At 40.1% G+C, this 26,419-nt stretch overlaps 2 protein-coding genes across 3 annotated transcripts in view; both read left to right on the top strand.

Annotated features, from left to right (window-relative positions):
* radil2b (Ras association and DIL domains 2b) overlaps positions 1–12,233 on the top strand; it is a 29,157-nt gene extending 16,924 nt beyond the window's left edge. Inside the window, exons 8-18 of the mRNA XM_032575174.1 lie at positions 856–893; positions 979–1,196; positions 1,280–1,392; positions 5,863–6,112; positions 6,548–6,720; positions 7,344–7,488; positions 7,562–7,743; positions 8,446–8,740; positions 8,837–9,036; positions 10,194–10,333; positions 10,442–12,233. Coding sequence (XP_032431065.1) covers positions 856–893; positions 979–1,196; positions 1,280–1,392; positions 5,863–6,112; positions 6,548–6,720; positions 7,344–7,488; positions 7,562–7,743; positions 8,446–8,740; positions 8,837–9,036; positions 10,194–10,333; positions 10,442–10,535 — 1,848 coding nt within the window. The 3' untranslated portion in view covers positions 10,536–12,233. The remainder of the gene's footprint in view (positions 1–855; positions 894–978; positions 1,197–1,279; positions 1,393–5,862; positions 6,113–6,547; positions 6,721–7,343; positions 7,489–7,561; positions 7,744–8,445; positions 8,741–8,836; positions 9,037–10,193; positions 10,334–10,441) is intronic.
* Positions 12,234–14,938: 2,705 nt separating this feature from the next.
* On the top strand, positions 14,939–26,143 carry sult2st2 (sulfotransferase family 2, cytosolic sulfotransferase 2). Of its 2 annotated transcripts, none has more exons than XM_032574910.1 (6): positions 14,939–15,202; positions 21,778–21,989; positions 22,858–22,984; positions 23,115–23,209; positions 23,335–23,518; positions 25,479–26,143. In XM_032574910.1, the coding sequence occupies exons 1-6, from the start codon at positions 15,064–15,066 to the stop codon at positions 25,586–25,588; spliced, it is 867 nt and encodes a 288-aa protein (XP_032430801.1). In that variant the 5' UTR covers positions 14,939–15,063; the 3' UTR covers positions 25,589–26,143. The 2 variants fall into 2 exon arrangements, with proteins under 2 accessions (XP_032430801.1, XP_032430803.1); XM_032574912.1 differs by having other exon boundaries at positions 14,940–15,202; positions 23,338–23,518.
* Positions 26,144–26,419: the final 276 nt, after the last annotated feature.

Genomic DNA, 26,419 nt, shown 5'->3' with positions numbered 1-26,419 from the left:
TTCTCCCTGTCTTTCAGTTTTTCTCATCAGTTCACCCTTTTTCCAAATTATTCTGGCTTTTTTTGTCATTTTGACTTTTTTTTTAATCATCTCAATAATTTTGACTCTTTTGGTCATGATTTTAACTTTTTCTCATTCTAATAACTTTTCCTCATCACTTAGAATTTTTTTAAAAAATCATTTATGATTTTTTTCTTGTCACTTCAATGTTTTTCTTGTCATTTTAACTTTCTGGTCATTTTGACCCTTTTCTCATAATTTTGACTTTTCTCCTTATTTAGACTTTTTCTCAACATTTTAACTTTTTTTTATTGTCATTTTGACTTTTAATCATTTTACATTTTTTGTTGTGATTTCAAGTTTGGTTTTTTTTCACCAGGTACGGCGGTCAAAGCCAAGCACTTTGACCACCACACGCTTGCTGTCTCCACATCATGACTTTAGGGAAACTGCAAACAGGATTTGTTATGGCTTTCTTTCAACACTGACTTGTTTTTTCTTCTTCTCACTTTTCTGTAAAGGCTACATTTATGGGGAAACACAAATAAAACCTGTTCTGTCGGTATACTTTTCTACCTGAGCTGTGGATCTCTGCAGTTCCTCTGACTGATGTTCTTCTTGTTAAGCCTTTCAATTTTGGGGACGGCCATGTCTCAGTAACTTTGCAGTTGTGCCGTTCTTTTCTGTTTGTAGGTTATGGATTGGTAGAGAAGCTCAAGACATTAGAATAACTTTGTGACACACTATTTTAAAGTTGTTTTATCGGGTACTGCTTTCAGCGGAGGAAATAAATCTGAGTAAAACCTACCATGGCATAAAAACACTCACTGCAGATTATCTCTTCGCCTCATGCAGGATTGCACTACGAAGCTAGCTGCTGTTTATCCTGAAGAGTAAGCTCTACCTTTTTACTTTCAGTATCCCGTCGTCCTGCCATTTCATCAAGGACACTTCAGATGTTTTGTTTTTGTCTTGCAGTGAGGGTTCAAACCCGAAAGACCACGAGGTACGCAGCCTACATGATGTAATTTCGGGTTTGCGCCCCCTGGTGGTGTGGATGGCCAACACCCTGGAGCTGCTGCAGTTCATTCAACATCAGCTGCCCCTTATTCTGGAGTGGATAAACCAAAAGGAGAAGGGGCAGAGGGAGGACGGACACTGGGAAGATGCTGAATTCAAAGAAGTGGAGAACTTAGGTCGGTGGCATTGCTGACGCAGTTAGCTAATGTTTCGCATGTTAAACTCAAATATGGAAATTCTCATCAACGTGCTTTTTCAGCGATGTTGGAGGTTCGCCTGTCCTGCATTCGTTCAGCCAGCGAGGAGACGATGGCCGTCCTGGAGGAAGTCATCTTGCTGGCCTTTCAGCAGTGTGTCTACTACATCACTAAGGTAACAGCTGACTTCACAATCATTTCTTAATTCAGTGCTACTGCAGATTCTGGCAGCTCCATCCTGTTTTATCACTCATTTTTAAAATGTGTTCCCAGAGACATTCATATAATCAGACATGTGTAGAGAATACAGGGTTTTGGTGAGTTACTTTTACAGCCTTTTAACGTCCTGGGTGACTGTACTGTAAAGCTACACTGGGTGCATTGTGGCAGAGCAGATAGGAAGCACACCAAAAGCCTTTGTGTGTGTGTGTGTGCTTGTGTATGTTGGAGAATGGATGCCATTCATAGTGCATGAACTATTTCACAGCATATTCTTTCACTTTAAGCTGACTCACTGAAAAAGAATTGCAAAGCTAAAATGAAAAGCTTGGGTGGAAATTACATGAAGTAATCTGGTACAGAGTTTTTCTGGTCTAGTAAATTGACTTTAAAACCCAAATTTTGAAATCCACAGCTCAGGTGGGAGGACACCTATCAGTTGTGCACTCCATAGATCTGTACTTTAGGTGTAAGACGATGGGGCGTTTTTTGGTTTTTTTTGGCAACATGCTAAATACTGTAAACTAGCCTTAATCCTAATCTGAACCCATGGGAATCCAACCCTGCCATTTTTAACAAGAATTTAAGAAACAATTTGTGCTGTTTTCCACCAAACCTTCTGGCACTGACCCAAAAAACGTTTTCCCAAACCGAGACGAGACGCTTGCGAGACAGCCCGCGGTTTAGGCTCAGCACTGCTTGCTTTTGTGGTTGTAGGAAATAATAAATTAGTCTACCAAATCAGAAACTGTGGTCAACCCTCACCTGCTGGATAAAATCAAGCTATCGCCTATAAAAACAATCCTGCTGGGGGTAAAAAACCAAAGACATAAAGACAACCAGGTTAGCCGTTTTCCCCAGGTTTAGCGCCTCCTAGGCTAAGCTAAGTGAAAGGTAAGCCTCCATAGTGGGATTTCAGTTTCTTGTACAGATCATAGATAATATTTATAAACACAAACTGTCAGTTTACCTTAATAGAAAAGATTACGTGAAGGCAACAGTTCAGAAAACTACTGAAAATTGCTGTATTACCCACTAACCAAAAGTATGAGTTGGCGCTGCTGTTCTGAAGAAGCTAGCTAGCCTTGGTGCTAATCTGAACCGACTGGACGTCAACCCCGCCATTTTCAAAGAGGATGCTGTGTTTGGGGCCGCAAGTGTAGATCACAGCTTTTAAGCTTTTGAAATTAATATTGTTTTCCACCAAATTCTCTTTCAATGTACAAAAAAAATGTTTTACCAAACCAAGATGGGACGTCTATGAGACAAACTGCGGTTTAGGCTCAGTATCACATGCTTTTATGGTTATAGGAAATAATAAATTTGCCTAATAAATCAGAAACTGTGGTCAGCCCTCCCCTACTGGATGAAGTGAAACTATCTGCTATAAAAACAATCCTGCCGGTGGTAAAAAGCCAAAGACATTTATCAAAAGGCAGGCTAACCGTTTTCCCAGGCTTAGCGCTTGGTAGGCTAAGCTAGGTGAAAGGTGTGCCCTATTGGAGGGATTTCAGTTTCCTGTACTGATCATGGACAATATTTCTAAAGGGAAACTGTCAGCTTGCCTTTAGAGAAAAGAGCATGTGAAGCCAACAGGATCCAATTCTGCCCTTTTACACTGAAGCAGTACCACACCCATGGAAGCGTGCCCAGGAAAGTTTCAGACAAGTTTCCAGTGGAGCTGCGTAGGCGTGGGTGAAAATGCCGTCCAAAAAATACTGTTGAAGAGACTGGCCTATTTAAGTTCAAACAATGACCTTTACAAATGCTCGTTTGCTAGTCCCCCATGGCAAATCAGAGTCCAATCGATGGGGGCCCGCCGTAAATTACACCGCTTCCAAGGTCCTGGTCGCACCATACTCGGCATTTGAAGAGCCGTGGGTGATGAGACTGAAGCCAAATCAAAGACAGCATTAGCGGTTTGCCATAATGTTAGCAGCAGCCGAGTCAAGGTCTCACATGTTGTGCCAGCTGGAACTCAGATCTGTGCCTGATGCATCAGGTTACGAGCCTCCTATGTAACGTTGGGGAGACGGTGAGAATGCTGCGTCTTCGGAGAGAAAGCTATAGGAATTCTTCGATAAACGCAGTCCTGTAAGTTTGACTCAGCACATATTTGCTGAGAGCAGCGGCTGTGGTTATCTAACTACCTGCTCTTACATCCATACTGTACACGCCACTGTTTTCTCTCAGGAAGTCAGCTTGATGAACCAAATGGTTTCCAGATGTGCTTTTGTCAGTTCAACCATCAATAATCTAAATGTAAGGCTAGTAAAAATGCACATTTAAAAAAAAAAATCCATTACAGGGATTGGCAAGTATTCACTTACATTAAACTTTTGACTTTGTAGAGTTAGAGCCACAGAAACATCACTACGTTTTAAATGGGATTTTTTACGAGAAGTTCCTAATGGAAGGCTAATGATACATGGTTTTCAACATTTTTAAAGGGGCAGTATTATGTTAAATTGACTATTTTGAGCTTTACGTCATGTTATGATCTTATTCTGTCATCAAAAACATACCTGAAGTGCTGCTTTGACTTTTTTATGCATGGTTGAGAAATCCTTTAATCTCCCATAGCAACCGTTCAGCTGTTAAAAACACCCAGGTGGACCTAGCGCCGCCTTTGAGGCGCAGCTTCTCCTCAGAGCTGCAGTGTCCAGGCTTCTGCCTCACAGATCAGTGCTCCACTGAGACTTCTCCCTCAGCTCCTTCAGACTAGCCAGCAGCAATTAGCAGACACCTAGTGAAACTGTGCATCTGCTGAGCTCATCATACAAGTTACAGTACTTCTCAGTGCAACACTCATAAAAACGTTGTTAAAAGGTAAGTAGAGGAGAACTAGCAGGTCTCAGAAATAGCAGGAATTTGTTAAAGAGACAGAGTCCCAATTTCAACTTCAAAACCAAATTTCCTTTAAGTCACATCAAAACAGGATATTTTGAGTGGTTTTATTTGAACACATTCAACTAAATACATTTTTTCTGGTATAACTGTATTATTCTGTTTTGACGACAAGTCTTATTAATTAAGATTATTAACAGTTAGTTTTAAAAACAATATTACCAGCAACAGTTGGAACCGTTTTAGTGGAATTGAAACTACTTTAACATTTTTTTTCATACGTTTGTTAAGAAGCCAATTTTAGCTCTTATGAACTTTAAATATCTGAAAAATAAATCTGAAGTATTCACGGCCTGCCCGTATTTGCGAGTAACAGCAACAATATCGAGACACATACAAGATAGAGGTATATATCTGTTAAACAAAAATATGTTACGAGAAACTAAATAGCTAACAGAAACCAGAATGTATCATTTTACTTCTGATACCTCTTCAGTGTAGTCACAGAAAATGTTGGAGTTTGACAAAAAGAGCAAAGAACAAATGCTTTTTTAAAATAAAACAAAGTTTGACAGTGTTTGGAATCTGTTCCTCTGATATATTTTGTGGTTATTTCGTCAATACGAGGAAAATTGCATCGGCGTGCATCGCAAACGGCGCCACTGGTGAGCAAGTATTTTGGCTGAAGAGACGTTATGATGAATAAAAAGACACTACAAGCAGACCTGTGGGCAGACTGTGTTTATTTGTCCGTCACAGCGAATGCAGACGTAACCAGACAATGCTTTGAGTTGTCTTTTTATATTTGCCTTCAAAAGCTAATGCGTGCATGTGGTCATCTGCGAAACCAGTGCTGCTGAAAATATAAATCCCCTCTGGCTTGTCTGCATCGAGCGACATTTTCCAAGCCAGCGTGTCTTTCCAAGATTGTTTATTGAAATGCTCTGTCGTTTCCATTGTGTTTCACGCGGCCCGGCCCGGTTGACGCTGAGCTCAGCCTCGCCGCGGGAACCTCGCAGGAACTGTAAACGGAGCTGCTCGCACTGGATTCCTTCAGTGCTCTTCACTCAGCAGCCCTCTTTGGAGCACAATGCCAAGAAGCCCACATTCAAAGTAATGTTCAACTATTCAGGAATGTGGATCTACGGCTGGCACTAACCTCAGATACTTTGTGGGCATAGGAGTGAGATCTTAGGGAAAGGGGGATGTCTGTGTACAATTAGGCCGAACAAAGCTGCGGTTGTTCAGCCTCACTCTGAGGAACTGGAAAGACATTTGGAGCAAAAGGTGAAAATCTTAGAAATCCCTTTTTTTCTTTATGTCTGGGACTGCTGCCTGCGCTAAAGTAAACATGCATTAGCTATGTTTTAGTGTCAGACTTTGCCATGCTTAAGTTATATACATGGGTGGTCTGAAATTTGACCGGGAGGGCTACATGTTTCAGTTTCTCCCAGCAATCGTATCATATACCACGCAATGTTAACTTTTCCGGCCTCTAATTGAGCCACAGGAATTGTCAACAGTCTCCAGAGCCGCATGGATAAGTGAGTCACATCAATTTCCTTTTCTGTCCAACCAGTTCCTGTACACAGTCCTTCCGAGTCTCCTGGACTGCAATCCTTTCAGAGAGAGTGCTGGAGACTGTGGTCGGGGCCTGGGTGGTGGCGGGATGCACGTCCCCGTGGAGATCAGTCAGGTGGTGGAGGTTCTGAACGAGAGCTGGAGGCTGCTTTTAGACTGTCAGGTCCACCCAGAGGTTTCCTCTCAGCTCATTGGCTACCTCTTCTACTTCATAAATGCATCGCTCTTCAACTCACTCATGGAGAGAGGTACCTGCAAAAAGACACACACTAATTTCTGACATCAACACATAAAACGACAACATCAAGAGACATGAACCCTAGTGACAACACATGGAAAACATCAACATCAGGATATGGAATACACCAACATTAACACATAGAAAACACCAGTGTCAACACGTAGAAAACATGTAGAAAATACCAGGATTAACACACAGAAAACACCAGTATCAATACATAGAAAACACCAGTATTAACACACAGAAATACTGTGTGTTAATACTATCAAAACATAGAAAACACCAAAATCAACACATAGAAAAGACCAGTATCAATACACAGAAAACAGAACTGTGTCTTAAAGTGCATCCGTATTCTCCTTACTGGTTTGATTTATGACTCTAAAAGGGGTAAAAAAAAAACAAAATGTCTCTGACCAGTTTTCTCTTCATGTGCACCCAGGCTCAGAACCAGGTTTCTTCCAGTGGTCCAGAGGAGTGCGAATGCGGGCCAATCTCGACCTGGTTCTGGACTGGGCCCACGCGGCTGGACTTGGAGAACTGGCCTTGGAGCACACACACACTCTCTCGTCAGCTATCAACCTGCTGGCTACACCAAGAAAGAATTTACTGCAGGTAAATTCTTTAACTGTCCTAAAACAACGACCGTTTGATGGACGGTTATTGGCACAGAAGTTGTTATAGGGTAACGTTTGGCAGGGAATATCAAAACCAATGAGCTCTTGACAAAATGTTTGCAAGGAAAGTTTTAGCTCTAGTTTGATTTGAAGCAGGCGTTCTTTTTCTTTAGCTGAAAGAAAAATATAACCTAGGTCATAGCTTTAGTGTCTTCTTGATATTTTAATTGAGTCAAGCGGTGGTTTGACATTAAATGGCCACTGTCCTGCTTGTCTTTTACTGCTATAACGATTGAAACAAAGAAAGCAGAGGAAGCTTCTCCTGTTGCAACGTAGTTCAGGCAACAGTTCAACGGGATCTTGAAGGTTTCCAGACACTGATACCTCGCCAGTATTGTAACTAATTTACATACCTTTCTATGACGTCACCCACTTGAATTCGGCATGTTGGATGCCGTTATCTTTGCCTTATTAGTATCATCTAAAGACGCGAGCACAGCAGCTGTGTTTTATGTTGGAGACCGATCGTCCATTACGTCCGGAGAACAAAACGGCCTCGACTAAGGCAGTCCCTCGGAAGTGTAGAAACATTTTTGTCCTTGTCGTGTCGTTCACGTGTAGACGCCGTGGGCGTCCTTGCGCTCCGACTACCCCACCCTGAGTCCGGCCCAGCTGCACCACCTGCTGAGTTTGTACAGCCCGGCCTCACCCTGCGCCCAAACGTGGGCTCCATCCGCACAGGATCGAGCGGCAGCCCACACAACAGGTGAAAAGTCCTCTATGGAATAATCCGGGTGGTTCTTAAATATTGTCCTTAAATACAATTTATCTTTACTTAGCTGATATCCTGGAGAGTTTTGACACCCACCATCCGCTGGAGCTTCCAGACGAAGGTTACCAGCTCCAGCTCAGACGGCCAGTGGCAGACCCAGCTCTGAGGGAGCAGCTGCAAAAACTCAAGGAGTTTATCGGCGTGCTGTCTGATTCCCGGATGAACGATGCAGACGCTAAGAAGCACCAGGTTGTAAAATATTGGTTTTCACCTTTTATATTTGGTGTTTGGTGACAGGTGATAAAACTGGCAACCACCTTATAGCATGAACAGACTTATTCACATGGGATTTTAATTGCTTTTTCACAATTGGAAATTGTGTTTTTTTGACATTGGGGAAATATCGACAAAGTTTTGCACTACATTTGTAATGGAAACACAGTTAATGAGGACAACCTGAAAAGTTCGATTTTGGTCTCCTGTCTGACCAGAATCTTTGTTTTTTTTCTTCTTTTTTTTTCACACTGTCTGAAAAAACAAAAACAAACCGTCATCCTCCGACCACTTCCTGGTTTTCACCAATAGTAACATCTGGCTGTTGATCATGTGACCCGTGCTGTGAAAAAAAGTGTTTCCATTGAAGATGTGTGAAAAAAATCTATTTTCATACAACTGAAAAACCACTTCATCCTAGCAAAGAAATATATTATTTTGTGAAATAAAGCTGTCTTTTTTGTAAAATGTTAGGGAAACCATATTCTACTCAAATGAGGGCTTTTAAAACTGATTGACCCTGATGTCGAAACAACAACAAAAAATCCCAACAAGTTACTCCAAGACTGAAAAAACCAACAATTTCTCAAGTTATTTTAGAAGAATTTGTGATCGCCAGTGTTTAATGCCGAGCTGAAACTTTACTGTATTATTATACTAAACTAAGCTGTTCTGTAGGTTGGTGCCGCTCAGATGGACACCGCTCAGGCGGTCAACGGCATCCTTCAAAATGTCGGCTTAGAAGCCTGTGATTCATCACCGGATGAAATGATTCTACCTCCATCACCATCATGTCTTAACTGGGATGAGCTCAGCACCGGCGTTGCACATATTGTAGCTGAAAAACTAACAAATCTGGATCTGACAGAACCCAGTGAGGTGCAGTGGTCTACTCTGGACCCTCCCTGCCTCCTCATCCGACCTAAAACAGGAACCTTGATGAATCCTAACAGCGAAACAGTGGAATGCGAAGGTCGTGTAACACTTTCATTCTTTTTTTAATTCATGCTCTTCCGCTGACTGTGTTTTGATAAATAGAATTGAACATGCTTTCAAACTTCTCCTGCAGGTGGCTTAGTGTCCGAGTGCCTGGCCGCGCTGAATGCGGACCATTTAAAATCGGACTGCGGCACCGTGAAAAGACTTGTGGAGCTAAAGGAGGAGGAAGAGGAGGCCGGGGAAGAGGAAGTGGACAGCAACGACGAGGTTTTCAGTTTGGAGTTGGAGCGGAGCGAAACGGGAATCGGCCTTGCTCTGGTGGACACGAGGGTCAGTGCAGTTAAAAAAAGCAAAAACAAAGCTGTATTAAACATGTCCGTGGAGCATTTAAACATCGGTTTGACTTTTTTATTTTCAACAAAAAATGTTCCACCTTCTATCAAAAAAGCACAATTTTGCAGTTTCTGTTTCCATTTAATAAGAAATTAAATTAAAATTACGTGCGAATAACTTGTTTGCGCGATAAGTCTTTATAAATCATGGCAGCAATGGATGTAAACAGTGACGAGATTTATTCATAACTCAGCAATCAGAGGAGACGTCTGCGTCTTTTTCAGGCGTTGGAGCGACAAGTGCCTTACACCGGGGATTATGGATTCAACAAATGATTACCTTTTTTCACAACTTTTTATGAACTGTGTGATGCTGCGAGAGCGCCGGTGGAGCCAGCTGCACATTGTTTAAAAAAAACAACAAAAAAACAGGCCATCATCCTCCTGTCACTTCCTGTCATCTTCTTCGCAGTTTCCGCCAGTAGTAGTAACATCTGGCTCTTGCTCACGTGACTCGTGTGATGCAAAAAGGTTTTTCCACTGCAGTTTTGTAAAAAAATCGTATTTTGGTACATCTGAAAAACCACTTAATCCTAGCAAAAAATACACGTTTAATATTGAAATACAGGAGTTTTTTGATGATATTTAAAAAATATATTGAGGTTTTGCAATGTATTTTTTTTATATATTGAAAAGCGGGAATTTTTCGATAATATATTGAAAAATTGTATCAAAAAATCTATTTTGAAGCAGCTGAAAAACCACTTCATCCTAGCAAAAAGATACACATTATCAAAAAACGTGAATTTTTCCAAAATGGCCCGTTTCCGTTCAGCAAATCTGTTTTCGTCATTTCAAGTTGCACAATTTTATGGTTAATGGAAACTTAGCTATCGTGGGATGTAAATGTAAATGTTTTCTGTCTAGTGGCAGTGACAAAAAAATTAATCCCTGCGCTGAAGAAAAAGCTAAAAAGCTAAATCGTTTGGAAAATTGTATCCTGCTACTGCTGCAGCTAGCATACTTGACTGATTAATAAGTTGCCCACACAGTATGCCTGTAAACTGTGTTGCTGCTAAAACATTTGACAGTCAGGTTTAAAAAAAAGCTTCAAGTGTGAAATCCTGACTCCCGGCTATCATGTTCCGCGACCAGAACACGTCCATGAAGGTGAAGGGCGTCTTTATCCGCGCGGTCGTGCCAGACTCTCCCGCCGCCAAGTGTGAGAAGCTGGAGCCCGGAGACAGGATCCTGGCTGTCAACGGAGTCAGTCTGCTCGGATTGGATTACGAGAGGTTAGGAACGTTACCCAGTTTAACAAAAACACTCCATATTTCATACTACAATCTGGACGAGCGGCTTTTATTTACAGCACATGCTCTCTGCCTCTTTGCCTCTGTTAGCGGAAAGGAGCTGATCCAGTCATCAGGCGCCAGACTGAGGTTACTGATGGCAAGATCGCACTTCATGGCTGCAGCCTTACAGAATGAATGCTGACTCTGCAGTTTAGGAACCACTGAACCACAATCTGCTCTGCACGAGACTCCCAGAGCCTGTTGAACACGGCGTGTACAGAACATGGACTGTGAAGATGAACTGTGCTTTCAGACGGTCATTGTAAATTAGCAGCTTTTGAGTTAGAAAAATTACTGTAATAATTTCTCGTTATCTTTGAGTGGTACTTGATTTTGTTTCAAGTAGCGGAGAATTTGCTTCGAAAGTTTGAAAATTTGTTCAGACTGAATCCAGGCAAGAACACAGCACCCTTTCACAGATGTCTGAAAAGCCTTAAAGGGGCAGTGTTATGGATCTGCTAGGCACACAGTGCCATTTTACAGAACAATCAGGCGACTATGTTACCTTCAGTTGTTATAAAAATGCTATAAATAGCAAATATGAAGTAAAAGAAATTTGACTTTGTAATTTAACGCCTTGAAATTGGGCTTCTGTCTCTTTAAAAATGTCTGCTTTCTGCCTTCAGGAATTTTTAACAACCTTGCTCTTCTATTAATTATTGGTTTTTACCAGCATTGCACTCAGAAGTAGCTCCTATAATGAGCTCATCAGATCCACAGTGGTTGCTAATTGCTGCTGGCTAGTCTGAAGGAGCTGGGTGGAGGAGTTGCAGGGGAGGGCTGCTCTGTGAGCCAGAAACTGCAGCTCCATTTAACCTTTACCAGAGGATCACTAACTAAAGGTTTCTGGAAATTGATTGCCTGAAATATATAAAGCACAAATAAAAACACCAAAACGGTATGGTGAAACTGGTAATTTTGTAAAAAGCATTTTTTTGCTAATGTAGATTTTTTTCCTCCCTCTATGAATAAGTCAAATCAAATCCTGGATTTTTTCCCCCCACATTTCTCAGTGTGAGATTATACAATAAAGTATCATCTTCACCTGGACCAATCAACAGATCTCTTGCCGGTTAACTGGGCTGCTAAGTTAAAGATGTGGCGAGGTTTCCTCACCTTTGGACTTCCGTCGCTAGAGTGTTTATGTTTCCTTGCACTCTAGCCAACAATATCCTGTTGCGAGCATGATGTACTTTATTTAACAATTCAAAAGTGTGCTGAGCAAAATCACTTCCTGTCTGCATCAGCATAGCACAAAATGAAACTGAGGTCAGCTGAGGTTAACCCTCAATAGATCTTGTTCCCCTTCACCCACATAGCTGCAACAGGGCGGCTCTTCCGCTGGTCTTTTGCTCCACCTAGTGGCTGTGACCAAGAATGGCCACACAACTTTTCATTTGCTTTCATTTGAAACTATTATCTCAATCAGATAATCGGCTATTCAGACAGCTGTAATCCACATATTTTGTGTGACTTTTGATTTGTGAGAAATAAACAAACCTCAGAGGGGACGAATCTCTGCCACATGACTCACTCCGGCTCAGATATCAAAAGAGCAAGAAGGTTGCTGTTGCCCCGATAAGTTTTTGTTCACTCTGCTCTAGTTTCCTGTAATTTACCACAAGAAACTTTGAGATTAACTGAATTTATCTCATTTAGTGCCTTTACATCCAAACTAAAATCCGATTCAATGACATGTACTTGTTCTTGATAGCTTGTCATTTTCTTTTTGCCGAGTAACTTTTTGTGTTGTACTTGTTGCTGCCTCTTGGCCAGGTTTTTAATCTCAATGGGATTTTATTCTGGTAAATGAAATGTTTAATAAAAAATTTAAAAAGTATGTCCAAGAGAGAGTAATACGTCTTCTTCCAGTTGAGAACAATGGCTTCAGACGTCAGAGAGCTAACTCTCACTCCTGACGCTCCGTTGTTACAGTGAAGAGCTCCAGTGAATGCCAAAGGTCATGACTCGAAGATGTCAACAGAATTACATCATCTTCATAAAGCAATGATGAGACTCAGGTTTCTACTATACCTAGCCCACCTGCTCAGGGTGTTATTGTACCTGTTAGCGCACAGCAAGCTAGGTCAAAGAAATCTGGTAAGGTTGCAGAGACACCTATAGGACTCTAGTGGCATCAGAATTTAGCAGTTGTGGGATTTCTCTTTTGTCTCTGGCAAAAGACCGTCTAGCACTGGACGATTGTATTTACCCAGAATGCTCTATTCTTTAGTCTGCTTCCTGCTTTTAGAGCGGTCTGTTTGCATTCAAACAGAGACTTGGGTTTGTAGGCAGACCAGAGTTTAATGTTTGGTCCACGTCGGAGTTCAATTGCACATTCATAACTCTCCAAATGAATCAGACTTTCTAGACGAACGAACAAGAGTTTGATTAAAGCGGACTAAGCAGGGAAGGTGTTGTGGTTATTTGTTAGCGATCGTCTGCAAGTTGCTGGTGCAGTGATGCGTCAGCTGAACAGTGAAAGATTTTATTCTGAACTGCCGCCCGTACCACGACAACCAAATCGCGAGGAATCGTGACCCAATCAATAAAGAACCCCGCTACCCCCAACTCTCACAACACAACATCTTATATTGTCCTCTGAACACACATTTGGGTCTTATAATGTTTTCATTGTCTTCATTGTCCCTATTTTTCTCCAGGCATATTTTCCTTCTGGTCTCGTGATACCTGCCTCTCCATAGGATGCTGGAATTAATACCTTTTATGGTTTGATGAGACCATAAAATGGACTCTCAGTCTACTGGAATCCATACATCGGTCAGTCTCATGTGAGACATTCATTAGGGATGTGAGAGGCCTGGGTGCTATCAGTGTTAATGCACCCTAGGTGTAAACTGGTACCTCATGGCCCTATTAATCCCTTCCATGCCAATGGGAAGAGAATTGGTATTAAAAATTAAGGATGAAACGTTCACCAGAAGTGAACTAAGTTGTGGTGTACTTACCCTTCTCTGAGCATCCTTGTGAAAGCTCTGTTTGACCAAAGAAGGTCATCCTGTTGGCTGGATATACACTCTGAGAGTTTGTTGCTAAGACGGACGATAAACAGCCACACACAATGCTAAACCCAGACTGATGCAGATAACTGTGGCTAAAATAACCAGGCAATTTTTAATAGTCTGCATTATTAGCCAGTTGTTTGAACCTTTACAAAGTAAGTAGCCAAAGATTTGTCTGCCTCTTTATGAAAAATGATGTTTTTTGTCATTCTGTCAATTATTGAAGATAAATGTGACTTAGTCAGCACATTTAAGGGTTACTCAATTGACTGAAGAGTATTTTGTATATCGCTGCTAGTGCATAAAAGGAAGCGAACTGGATGTCCAGACATGACTGCAATGGAATGTAAAGCAGAATGTGAGGCTCAGGGTTCTTGGTGTAAATCAGTGCACTCACGTTGCAACCACAAACTTAAATGTTGTCACTTCCTAAAGTAAAAGATCTTTGTCATTTTTTTTTTTTTTTTTTTGCCAAATGTGATATTTTTTGGCAAAAAAAATTACTTAGGCCATTATTTTAGGGACTATTAGCATTATTTTAGGAAAGTGGCAATGTATTTCTTTCGTGGGGGTTGTGTTAGACTAACCTGAAGTAGCAAATAAGTGTAAATGTTTATATATAAAATCTGAAAAGAGTGGCACGCAGTTGTATTCAACCCCCTTTGGTCTGACACCTTTAAATGAAATCCAGTGGAAAAATCTGCCGTCAGACGTCTGAGTAGACTTCTAAGTCTGTAATTTAACCTCAATGTAAATCCAGCTGATCTGTGAAGGTTTGTTGGAGAACATTAGAAAACAAAAAGCGTCATAAAGAGAAAGGAACACAGCAGGAAGTTGTTCTGATGTTTAAAACAAAGTACTGCTAACTGCTGGTCACAGTGGATGGGAAGTCAAGTTGACTTAAAAACAGCACAATTACGAAAGAAAACGTTTGAAGACTTGAGACTAGAACAGATGTTCACCTCTCAGCAGGATAACGACCCTAAAGGACCCTGAACGCCAGTCCTTGAGGGAAGTTTTAATAATTAGCAAAAAATTAAAAGTACATTTATAGATGTCTGTAGAACTTGACTGCATGCTAAGGTGGCATTGCCAGGACTTTTACCATATAAACGTGCCAATTTCTTTAAATTCTAAATGGTTTAAGATCTTTAAATGTATCTGTGCTTAAACGTTCAAATTTAGTAGTACTCTCATTCTCAATAAATACAAAAATGTCAGATAAATGGTCTGTGATAAAACTCAAAGCATTTATGGGATGCCCTAAGAAACGGCTTAGTTTGCTTATGGTTTGGGCCGTCTATGACTTCCACAAAAAGTCTTAAAGTCACATTCAGGGATGTGTTTGTAAGATGAAATGTGAAATACTTCAGAGGGTGTGAGTACTTTTGTAAAGCGCTGTAAACATACAAAACATCTACGATTCATTTTCACACATATATGGTTAAAAGATAGGGAGTTGAAAACTGTGAGCACACACCTATGTTTTATGTTTTGTTACGTTTCCGTCGCCTCTTCCGCCTCCGGCTTATAGTCCCAACCTACTCATTAGTATCAGCAAAGTTCAGACAAAGTCCAGCAGTCTTCAGCTCGGAGCTGCCCGAACCGAACCGCACACACTTAGCTCCGTTCACTCTGCTCGGAACCATGACTGAAGCGGACCTCTACACTCTGTACAAGGGCGTGTATGTACCTACTGCGGTACACACTCCGGAGAGCCTCAAGTACTACGAGGAGTTTACATTTCGACCTGACGACGTTGTCATCGTAACGTATCCCAAGTCAGGTGAGCGTCCCGCCGTCATTCGCGTCATGAACAGAGGAGGGGGTATTTTAAAGCTTTTTTTTTTTTTTAATTCATACTGCTAGATAAATGCGTAAATAGTGAGGGGTTTCGATAATTTATACAAAACTGACTAAGAATTGGACTTTACGCTCAAGCCAAGGGTTATCCGGAGGGAGCGTTTCAATATAGCTCTACCATCACCGCAAGACATCTGGAAAAATGACAATTAAAAAAAGAGAGAAAGAGATAAAGAGTTCCTTAAAGGCACGAAATCACGGTGTGCCAAATGACATCACTTTTAAAACGTGTTGAAACACAAACTGTATCTTTTCTACACAAATACACACACACACGCAGAAAGTCTGTATTCACAGGGACTTTGCATTGACTCAGGGGTCTCAAACTCCAGTCCTCGAGGGCCGCAGTCCTGCAACTTTTAGATGTGCCTCTGCTGCACCACACCTGACTAGAATAATTAGGTCATTAGCAGGACTTTGGAGAACTGATCTACACAAGCAGGAGGTAATTAAGCCATTTCATTCCAGCGTTTTGTACCTGTGGCACATCTAAAAACTGTAGGACAGCGGCCCTCGAGGACTGGAGTTTGAGACCCCTGACTCTGTCTAACATCGACCCTTACCCTAAACATAGCCATCACCAGGTTAAGTTGTCTAGCCCTCAACTTAAGCTAAATTCAACTCAAACTAACCCAAAAACTCCACCTCTTCATAAAGAGCAGTCTGTCCTCACAACTAGCATCTGTTAAAAAAAAGTCCTTAAACTGTATCTAAAACAAGGCCACACACACACATACACACATACACAGCCATACACAAATAATTGTCTTGACTCTGAATGACCATCAAATACATTTTAACATCATTTAAAGGTAATCTAATTAAATATAAAATGTAATTCTGAGTGTTGTACATCACCGTACTAGAGTTTTTGGCCAGAATTGTTTTAATTTGAGCTAATTTTATTTTTAAAACATGAACGTCAACCTCAGTCGGATTTAGGTCCAGGTTTTGACTTGGTCACCCCAAGATTAATTAATTAATATGGGGGTTGTTTGTTTGTTGAGTATGTGAGCCATTCTAATGTGAACTTATTGGTTTGTTTCTGGATCATAATCCTGCCTCATTACTCGAGTGTGTTTGTTCTCAAAGTAATGTTTTTTGTGCAAGAGAACAAAAAAAAGAAGAAGTTTTTAATGGATCATCCACATTTCTCCCTTGGGGGATCGTGGCTCTCGCTGTAATTTTGCTTGAGTCCTGAAGCCGTAGAAATTACTTTGCAAGCCTCTCAAAAGCAATAGATGCCGATGGCTTTGCTCGGCATCTGTTCTTGCTTTTCGAGATTATTGGCACTACTACGTATTGCCAATCCGGTTGGGTGCTAGGGCAGTCATTCATCCAGCGGCCCGTCATGTTTTTTAGTTTAAAAATTTATAAAGTTGGCAGGAAATTTGAAAATATCACTTGATAATCTTCCAATCTGTTATTAAAAGATTTTAAGATTAATACCTGAACACCAACTATAAAATCTTTTAAAAAATGCATTTAAAAAGCATGTTTTAAAAAATAAGCAGTGCTTAGCCTGGTGGGACACAAGTAAAGCCTGGTGGTCTGCCAGGCTTATAATACCCTGGGGGGAAACCCTGTATTGCCAAACAGGTTTCCATTTGGATGAGTTCTACTGATTTCTATTTTATTTATTCAGTGTTTCTATGACCACTTATCTTGAATACCATTTTCACTGATCCCCTCAACTTGCAGCTGGGAAGCCATTAAACTGTGTCTGTTTATTATTCAAGTTCCAGTTTCGTAAGCGGAAGCTACCATGATTCCAGAGGACAGAAGTTTTCTTCTTTCACAGCCGTTATATAGTACAGTTATTCCTTTGGGTTTTCTTAGCTTTTAGGAACAGGACAGTACAACAGGGCTCTTTGAGAGCTTTATCTGTTTCTTTCAATACTCTGTTCAGCCTTCCGTCTCCTTTTTCTCTACTCTTTTTGTCTCCCCATGTAAGATCTCACAGTATGCAACCAGATATCGGTTCTTTGTAAAGCTAAAAGTGTTCCCAACATATTGGTCCTGAGATTATTCATTTGCTTAAAAAAACCCCAGTAATCTTCATTGTCATAAACTCGAATGAGATTAAGTGTCTTCTAAACAGTAACATCCATTCACGCGACACACCATCATATGAAACCCATAGATTTAGTTCTCAGACAAGCAACCGTTGTTGAAAACTGGAACTAGTTCGTTAGGCACTCCTCAGGAGCCCTAAAACAAAATTCAATCATGAAAATTATTTGATAAAGTAATATCTTACCTTTTATGGGAAAGTTGTGAAAAACAGCAGCATTGGTATAAAGTTGCATCAGAATGATTTCTGTTTCTGATTTGCAGGAACCAACAGTTTCTGGACACGTCAGGCTTTCAGAAACTTTTCCTATGTTAAGGATTATAGAAACTAAATGCAGCCTTACCTTGTTTAGTTCTTATCCTGGGAACAGAGTTAAGGTTTGTACCTTACCAGCAACTCAACTCTACACCATTCTGCACCTTACAGACCATCAACGAGATTTTAAAATCTGTCCTTTTACCGATAAGGAATAACTGCATCGATAAAGGCCGATATGATTGATGTGATCCATTTTCTCGGTTTGTTTAGGACAGTTTTGGCAACATTAATAAGGACAAACTGAAGTTGCCTAATTCTTTTCTTATTGAAACCCACATAGGACCATTACAATAATCTAAACTACTGAAATTAACATCAGTAAACCTTGAGTTCTAGTGATGTTTTTAAGATGATTACCAATATTTACTGATATTTTGTATATATATATTTTTTTCTTACACTTACAACAATTTGTAGAAGCAACCACACCACCTAAATTGCTTCTAAGTGTCAGCTAAACACCCCAACACTCCTACGTTGTGTCCTAATTGCAACCAGACGTAAATAAACATTGGATACTGATTCCGATATATCGTTTGATAAGTATAGTAGATGTGGGAGCACTAAATCATCTAATCAGGGGAGAACGTATAGATGAAAAAAAAAGTGGCCTGAAAATGTAGCCTTGAGGAACCCCACAGGGGTTTTCTTTTTGGTTTGCTTAAAACTATTTCAAAATGACAGCGTGGTTTCGATCAGACTGATAAGATCTGAACCAGAAGTCGTAGGCGCAGGCTGTCGCACCAACTTTTCCTGTCTTCACGTCAGATAGGTTAGCTGTGTCAAACGTGGCACTGAGATCCAGTAAAACCAACACATGCGTTTTGCTGTTAAAATTTCTATCATTTCAAACCTTTACTGGTGCAGTCTCAGTGCTGTGTTGTGGTCAAAAGCTTGACTCAAGAGGTTAAAGACATATTTGTTGATAAACTGCCTTTTTTTAAAAAAAAATTATCTTTGCCTCTTGTTTCAACCATCTGAGGCTTCCTCTCTGCCTTTGTCACTGTTTTGATCTGATACGTTTTCGCAGAAGCGTCGCCCACGTCTTCCAGCATTGTGTGCATAAAGGTCTAGATACGACCTGGGTGTTATCGATAGCTTATGACCTGTTGGCGAAGTTACGGTCCAGAGACGTATCAGTATCCTGCCTGACGCTGTGGTGTTCAACCGAAAGTAACCAGGAGTATGGATAGTAATCCTGTATAAAATTTGATTTCCATATGTGGTCACCATGATTTACCTCTTTTTGAAGATATCCATCCAGCAAATGAGATTTGAGAAATGGGTTTTATTTCATCTTCAAGTTAAAAAAACAAAACAACAAAAACATTTGCCTCTTTGAGAGGGAACTGACTCTGCCACGCAGGCTCGTTGTGTGTTAGATAAGCGCGAGGCATTGGCTGATTCCCATGGTGTGTAACCTTGAGTAAAAATATGATAGCATTTCAAAATTGTTTACCATGATTCGTTTGTTTCATTGCTTGCCAACTGTAGCTTCATCTTTGAGTGCTAGTTTAGTTTGCACACTATGCATGTGTTCTCTTACAACCTGGAACAAGGTTCTGAAGCCAAACAGTTTATCGAGTGGTCACAGGATTGCGGGATGTTTGCCTTTTGATCATTTTATAGCTATTCACAAAAGAATCATACAAATGTATGTCAGAGAAACGTTCGTCAAAGGTGTCTACGTCGTCACCTGCGTATACAGAGTATGAACGTTGCTATCCGAGCACATTTCTGCCACAAACCGCCAACCAATCACACAACACTTCGCACAGAGCTCTCTGCGAATTAGTCCAACACGGGGAGGTCGAGGATTCCCTGTGAATCAAAATGAAACAAAATGACGCAATTCCTGTCACGCAACCACGTCCACGGCTGCATTTCCAATTTTTGGTTTTTAATGTCGAAAAAACCCAGTGTCACAATGGCGGTGTTTCTATTAAAAAAGAGACGCAATTAAAATGACACGTGAAAAAGTTTGCACGTGTGATAAGTCATTTAAATAAAAAACTGCCATGATCCTCCAACTACTTCCTGTCATGTTCTTCGTTGTGGTTTGTGTCAGTGGCAACATCCGGTTGTTTGATGATGTAACTTGTGTCGTATGAAAAATGTTTTTCCATTGCAGTTTTGAGAAATAAACAAATTTAGCTATGGCAAAAGAACCACCTCCTGTTCTTGAATCAAAAAACAAAATGGCTGTGGTTCCATGCAGCAAATTTAGTTTCGAAATGTCAAGTTGCGCTGTTGTACGGTCAATGGAAATGAAGCCACTGAGAGACAAACTTGTTGGCTGACTCTATTCAGCTAACAAAACTGGTTCATCATATACTTTGGCATTTTATTAAAAGACCCTTTAAGAGTAGATATTGCATTGCAGGACTTTTTAGTGGTTTTGAAACATTACTTTCTAACGTTGTGGCGTCCTTTGATACCGGTAAACAATCTATGCCGAGTAATGTCCTGAATGGAAAGCGGGGGTTGAGGTTAACCTGCTTCCGTTGCACCTTGAAGGTAAACAAGTTTGCGTGTGTAGTGATCGTGGGCGTGCTGGGACACAAGTCGCATGTCATTATGGTAAACCATGCTTCAGTCACAAACTGGCTGGACAAGGCCCTTCTTTCTCCATTTACTGTATGTAAGCGCCCATTGTTGCAGGATGTGCCCAGCAGTGTTGGACTTGTAAAAAGGCTGAGGCTAATTGTCTTTGCAGCCATATCAAAGGACTGTGATGTGAAAAGAGCTAATGCTAGCACCTCCATTAGCTGGGCCACACCTGTATGCAACATTAGCAAAATTGTTTTAATATATTATCTTTATGCCTCAAATGATATACCTTGCATAACACAGGGTATATTAGGCATAGCAATCTTCTTTAGTGCCCATCTGTTCTCCATGGTGGTGGCAGACCAGCAATATAGTGGTATTGTGGGTAAAAAGATTCCTGGTAGCTAAAGTATTAATTTCCTCAAATCCATCTGGATATTTTAGTCTTGATGTATATTGATCACATCTAATTTAGGTTGCCTAATTAGAATTTTGTTGTATTCCAGTGGTCCTGAAGTGGATTTTCTAAGGCCTGCTCTCCAACGTTCTAGATCCGTATTAAAGTATAGTTTGATATATATATATATATATATATATATATATATATATATATATATATATATATATAATGACAGTAATAGTTTACGTAAATTGGGATATTTTTAACATCTAAACATTTTTAGAAAACTATATTTTCACTTCTTGTTTTCGAAAGGCTGCCTTTGTGGATAAATCGTTGTAAAATCTCTAAAAACAAGCCAAACGCTGCAGTGACAGGCCTGCAAGGTGGTGGTGTAACGCTGCAGCAGCAAGACACCAAATACAGATGAGGTACGGGGGAAGTACATGTTTGAAATTGGGGCTGTGATATAGGTTTGTTTTTTTTTTCCTTTTTAAACAGAAAAATGCAAACAAGGCATTTTGAATGGGTATTTTTATGTGGAACCAATTTCTTTAAAAAAAAAAAACTAAAAAAAACCCTGTGTTTTTAGTCAGTTTCTATGTAGACACAAGGCTTGAAACCATGAAAAAAACAAACAAACTAGTACTTATCTTTCCGTAAACTTTGATCTACATCGGCTAGCTTTTAGGCTGTGTTTCCATTGTTGTTGCGTCTGAAACCTTGACCATGTTATCATTATCTCAGTTTGTTTCACAGCGATTATGGTTTAAAAGCTACAGGGTAAATTTTAAATGAACTGCGCTGATCCTGACTTTTGGAAAGAAAAAGGAAAAGAGTTTGGATCAGGATTAGAATCCAATTGAAATGAATAATTTTTATTTTTTATTTTGCATTTTTCATTGCGGCTACGCTCTGAACTTGAACTAAAATCTATTCAGTTTGTCATAATCTACAAATCTAACATAAGAAAAGCTGAAAGGGGAAGTCTTCTTCCTTTAATTCTAGCTATCCAAGTTTGATGGATTTTATCAGCGTACTTTAATGAAAACTCTGTGAAACATTGTGACATTCAGCACTGTTGTCCTGGCTTTAAATATTTGATAATAGTAATGAAATAAAAAAAAAAGGCTGCTACCTTGTTTTCTTTGTGTAGGGACAACTTGGATGCAGGAAATTCTTCCCCTCATTGTAAGTGGAGGGGATCCAGCCTCCGTTGAGACGCTGCCTAACTGGGACCGCGTTCCCTGGCTGGAGGAGACCCGGGCCTCCATCCTGAAGCTCGAAGAGCGGCCGTCTCCTCGCTTGTTCACCACGCACTTCCACTACAGCATGATGCCGCCGTCCTTCTTTCAAGTAAAACCAAAGGTAAACCTGCCACTAAGTCTGTGGTTGGGATCTCTGCTCTACTGTTACTTTATCAAGCTAATGAAATCCTCTCTCTGTGTGTTATCAAAAGCATATATTTTTCCCTTCTTTAGCATCGGCTAATACCGGAAACAGTGCTCCAGTTGACTTAAAACAAACATAAATGTACTGAATTACAAAATCCGTTGGTAACTCTGACATAACTCAAAGATGTAAAAATAAACCGCAACAAACGTTGTTTCAAATGGTTCAGAAGCTTCGATCGATTCGAAATTCTAAATGAAATAAATAATAAAAGTATAATGTCGCTCAGAGCACAAAACATAGAATTAGACTGAATAGAGCCGCCCTTATGGGCGCATTGTCACCGATAACCAATCTAGGATGTTCCTCGATATCGGGACTGATACAGATACTAATATCAGATCGGTGCATCGCTACTTTTGATATGAGCTTGTGTTCAAAGTTTTTTAATTATTTAAAAATTTTGATAGCATCACTTTGAAGAAAAAGATTTTTTTAAATTTAGTACAACTCATTGAGAAATTCACACATTCAAAAAGATATAATCTGTTCCTGTACTCTGTGAGTTTTTAAAACGTTTTAAACCATCTTATTCCAGTTTGTACATGTTAAAATAATTGTTAAAAAATGTGAGGAAGTTTTACTTCTGAACATTTTGGGTTAGTAGAAATGTTTCATTTTGTAATTTTGAAATGACAAACAAATAAACATACAAACCAGAGGGTTTTGCTATGAAACTCTATACTCTGCACTTTGGAGACACATTGTAAATAACGCACAGAGTTTATGTGAAACAGGTTGGAATACATTTTCTGACAAGTTTCCAAACTGACCATCACTGCAGGTGGTCTATGTCATGAGGAACCCCAAAGATGTGTTCACGTCTGCCTTTCACTATTACAACAGCGCCTCGTTCTTGGTGAAACCGGGTCCGCAGAGCGAGTTCCTCCAGAAGTTCCTCACGGGAAAAGGTCACCGTCTCTACGTAGCCTTATCCTGCATGCACTGTTAAAGTGTTACAGAGTATAAATCTAATCCCATCTGTGTTTGAAAACTGATTCACAAAGAGAAAAAAATGTGTGAATCTGTTCTTTTTTTCAGTTATTTTTGGCTCCTGGTTTGACCATGTGAAAGGCTGGCTGAATGCTAAAGACAAACTGCAGATCATGTACATCTCCTACGAGGAGATGATAAAGGTGACAGCAAAGTGCTTTTTCTTTTGTTGTTGTTTTTGGTTTTTGAATAGCGAGTCTTGCCATGAAGCTCTCTGTGAACATGAACCGATCTCTAAGATGGAACTGCGCTGTGGCTTCCTGTGCAGCAGGACCTGAACGACGCTGTGAGCAGGATCGCTCAGTTCCTGGGGAAGCCTTTGGAGCTCGATGTTCTGGAGAAGATAGCCGACAAGTGTTTATTCAAAAACATGAAGAATAACCCTATGTCCAACTACTCGGTGGTGCCCCAGGAATTCATGGACCAAACAAAGAGTCAGTTCCTTCGTAAAGGTGAGTTTTTGTAATTAGCACAGCCCCCTAGTGGTGGAACTGCACTGAACCCCATTGAAAATCTCATGGCTATCCCACCAAATGTTAATTTCTGAACTCTTCCGGAGTGAAAAACATTAGTATTGTTGTTTCTAAATGAATATCATCTTGTTTTCTTTGCATTATTTCAGGTCTGAAAGGATTGCATATTTTTCATTAATTTGACCATTTCTAATTTTCTGCAAATATTAAATTTTTGCTTGGAATTTCAGAGACCTGTTGTCAGTAGTTCATAGAATAAAAGAACAATGTTCATTTTACTCAAACATATATCTATAAAAAGTCAAATCAGAGAAACTGATCATTCATGTTTCCCAGAGCTGCATTTCTAGCAGCATTCAGATTGACGTTGTAATTCTTACCCTGGATCTAATCCACATCGGTTCTCTGATGTGCACCAGCATGTGTAAGCACATTCCTCCCAACATAAGGTGTCATCAGAGGAATCTTCTTGTTATGCGGCAATTGTGCAAGTCTCATTTTTACCCAGATATTCATTCCATGTTTTACGATGGAGAGTTTAACTAACTTATTGCAGAAGTCAAAAGGTTACTCTATAGTTACAGGAGATACAACTATTGTCTTCAAACATGGAGGAGGATAATCTGGAGAAATTTGACCACTGATTTAGTAGGATTTGCATATATCAGCAAACGTTTTGTACTGATATAAAAAGCAGGTGTTGCAAACTGGAAACTGTTGCCCAAGAAACCATTTTGTCTTATGATAAACTTTATGCTTACAAACAACAACTATGGCCGTCTCGATGGTATTGCTGTTTGTGTCTTTGCCTCTCTGCATCTAAACAGTGAGTACTGTACAGTTTCTAAAATATAAGCTAGAGAGTGACTAATAATCTAGAGTCTCTGGATTCCAAGTTTGTCCTAATTCTTTTTCTGGGTTAAAAGTGAGTACTCCACAGTTTCTAACAAAATAAAATAAAAAAGAGGAAAGGACACATTAGGGCAAATGGCAACATTCAGACAAAACAAAGGGCCCAGGAAAGGAAACCATGTTGCTCAGCCTCCCGGCAGAAGTCCGATAAGATGTTATAGAGGAATGTCCTTGGGAGCGCTCAGCTCCACAGCTGCATGGATTACAGGAGCGGGTGAGGTGGGAGCGTTATGTTTACATATCCTCCAGGAGATTAGAAATATGCAGCCCTTCCAAGGCAACACGGGAAAAGCCAATTCAGATACAGAATGTCTTAGGTCGGGTAGATTATAAATTTCAATCTTCCCTAAAGTCTCTCCGATACATCTCAGTTTCCAATAATCCAAATTAGTTTGGTCGTTCCACTGAACAGAAACTAGCAACTTCTCCAAGATCGATTTCATCCCATTAGTGAGTTTTGAGTCCTCAGCTGGGCTGCGAGTCTCAGCGAGGCTCGCATCCAACTTGCGTCTCTGTCCACACCAACAGTCTGAGTGTTCCCTAGTTCGGCCAAGTCTGTCACAAATTTGTCGATAAGCCAGGAATCTGCAAGCTCCAAACAGCAGAAATCCTGTTATGAATAAATCCAGGGTGTGTCCCCGCAGGACAAGAGGGCTCTTCTGTGCCTAGTCTTCTTGTTGAGAAAATTGGATCAATTGTATTGAGAGACCAGTTGACCAGATCCATAATTTGTAGATTTGGATGATGTACAAAGAAAGGCTCCAAAAATATAGAAAAAGACAGGACAAAAACAGAGCAAGCATGGGCAGAGGAAAAAAGCGTCCGCCTTCACCGAGAGCAAGAGAGGAAAAAACCCTGGATCTAATCCACATTAAATTGGACACATTAGTGACTTTAGAAATAAAAGTCAAGAAGACTTAAAGTTATGTTACATTTGTGCACAAATTGCTTTCCATAGCCGATGAGATAAATTCAGCATTTTCCTTTAAAAAGAAAAAGGTTCTACGTCTCTTGTGTTTTATTTCAGGGGTCGCTGGAGACTGGAGGAACCTGCTTACGCCAGATGAGGCACAGCACTTTGACAACGTGTTCAAAGAAAAAATGAAAGATGTGAACTATAAATTCAACTGGGATTAAGCCAGTTTAGTGCAATTGCTTTTACCGTTTCATAAAAAGAATTAACTAGTATGTCAGACCAGTGACTGAAAAAAATCAATACTGTATTGAGAGCAGTTCAAACTTTGACCTTTTCTTCTGTGACTTAACGAAGTTTCAAAAACAAAAAAAAAACAAATGCTCAACGTTGTGATCCATTTTGCCTAGGAAGTCAGAGCTTACCAGGTAAGTGGAACTGGGAAAATACCTAAAACCGAAATTTCTACTGGTTTTGCAGTAGAAATTTGGAAAACCAGTGAGGATAGCAAAGTGTTGTCTTCAATAACCAAGCTAACTATGTTTAGTGACGTAAGCCAAGAATAAAAAAATCTGTAGCATTTAATACATTTAAAATATCATGGAAACACTTTAACTACTATAGTTTGTCAGCAGCTAAACTGATAACTGATTGAGTCAAATGGAAACTGTCAACAGAACAAATAGTTTTAAATATTTATCATGAAGATTGATTAGCTTAGGGAAAATATACGCAATTGACATGCGTTACTATAGCACAAATAAACATTTTTAGCATTAGTTGTTTTTAAATGGCTTAAATTAACTAAAACGGCTAATAACCCAGCAGTGAACTTTTCACCTTGATTTAGCGCTTAGCTTTTCACCATGACATAGCGGTTAGCTTTTCACTGTGACATAGCGGTTAGCTTTTCACCATGACATAGCGGTTAGCTTTTCACCGTGACATAGCGGTTAGCTTTTCACTGTGACATAGCGGTTAGCTTTTCACTGTGACATAGCGGTTAGCTTTTCCCCGTGACATAGCGGTTAGCTTTTCCCCGTGACATAGCGCTT

The sequence above is a fragment of the Xiphophorus hellerii genome, chromosome 10 (assembly GCF_003331165.1).
Source record: "Xiphophorus hellerii strain 12219 chromosome 10, Xiphophorus_hellerii-4.1, whole genome shotgun sequence".
Taxonomy (NCBI): Eukaryota; Metazoa; Chordata; class Actinopteri; order Cyprinodontiformes; family Poeciliidae; genus Xiphophorus; species Xiphophorus hellerii.
The sequence above is the reverse complement of the archived record's forward strand: the minus strand, read 5'-3'. Positions and strand labels throughout refer to the sequence as shown.

Coding starts and splice junctions, on each gene's coding strand:
- sult2st2 (XM_032574910.1), top strand. CDS start 15,064: ATGACTGAAGCGGACCTCTACACTCTGTACAAGGGCGTGTATGTACCT. Junction 22,985..23,114: donor GAAGTTCCTCACGGGAAAAG/GTCACCGTCTCT, acceptor TCTTTTTTTCAG/TTATTTTTGGCTCCTGGTTT. Junction 23,210..23,334: donor CCTACGAGGAGATGATAAAG/GTGACAGCAAAG, acceptor CTTCCTGTGCAG/CAGGACCTGAACGACGCTGT.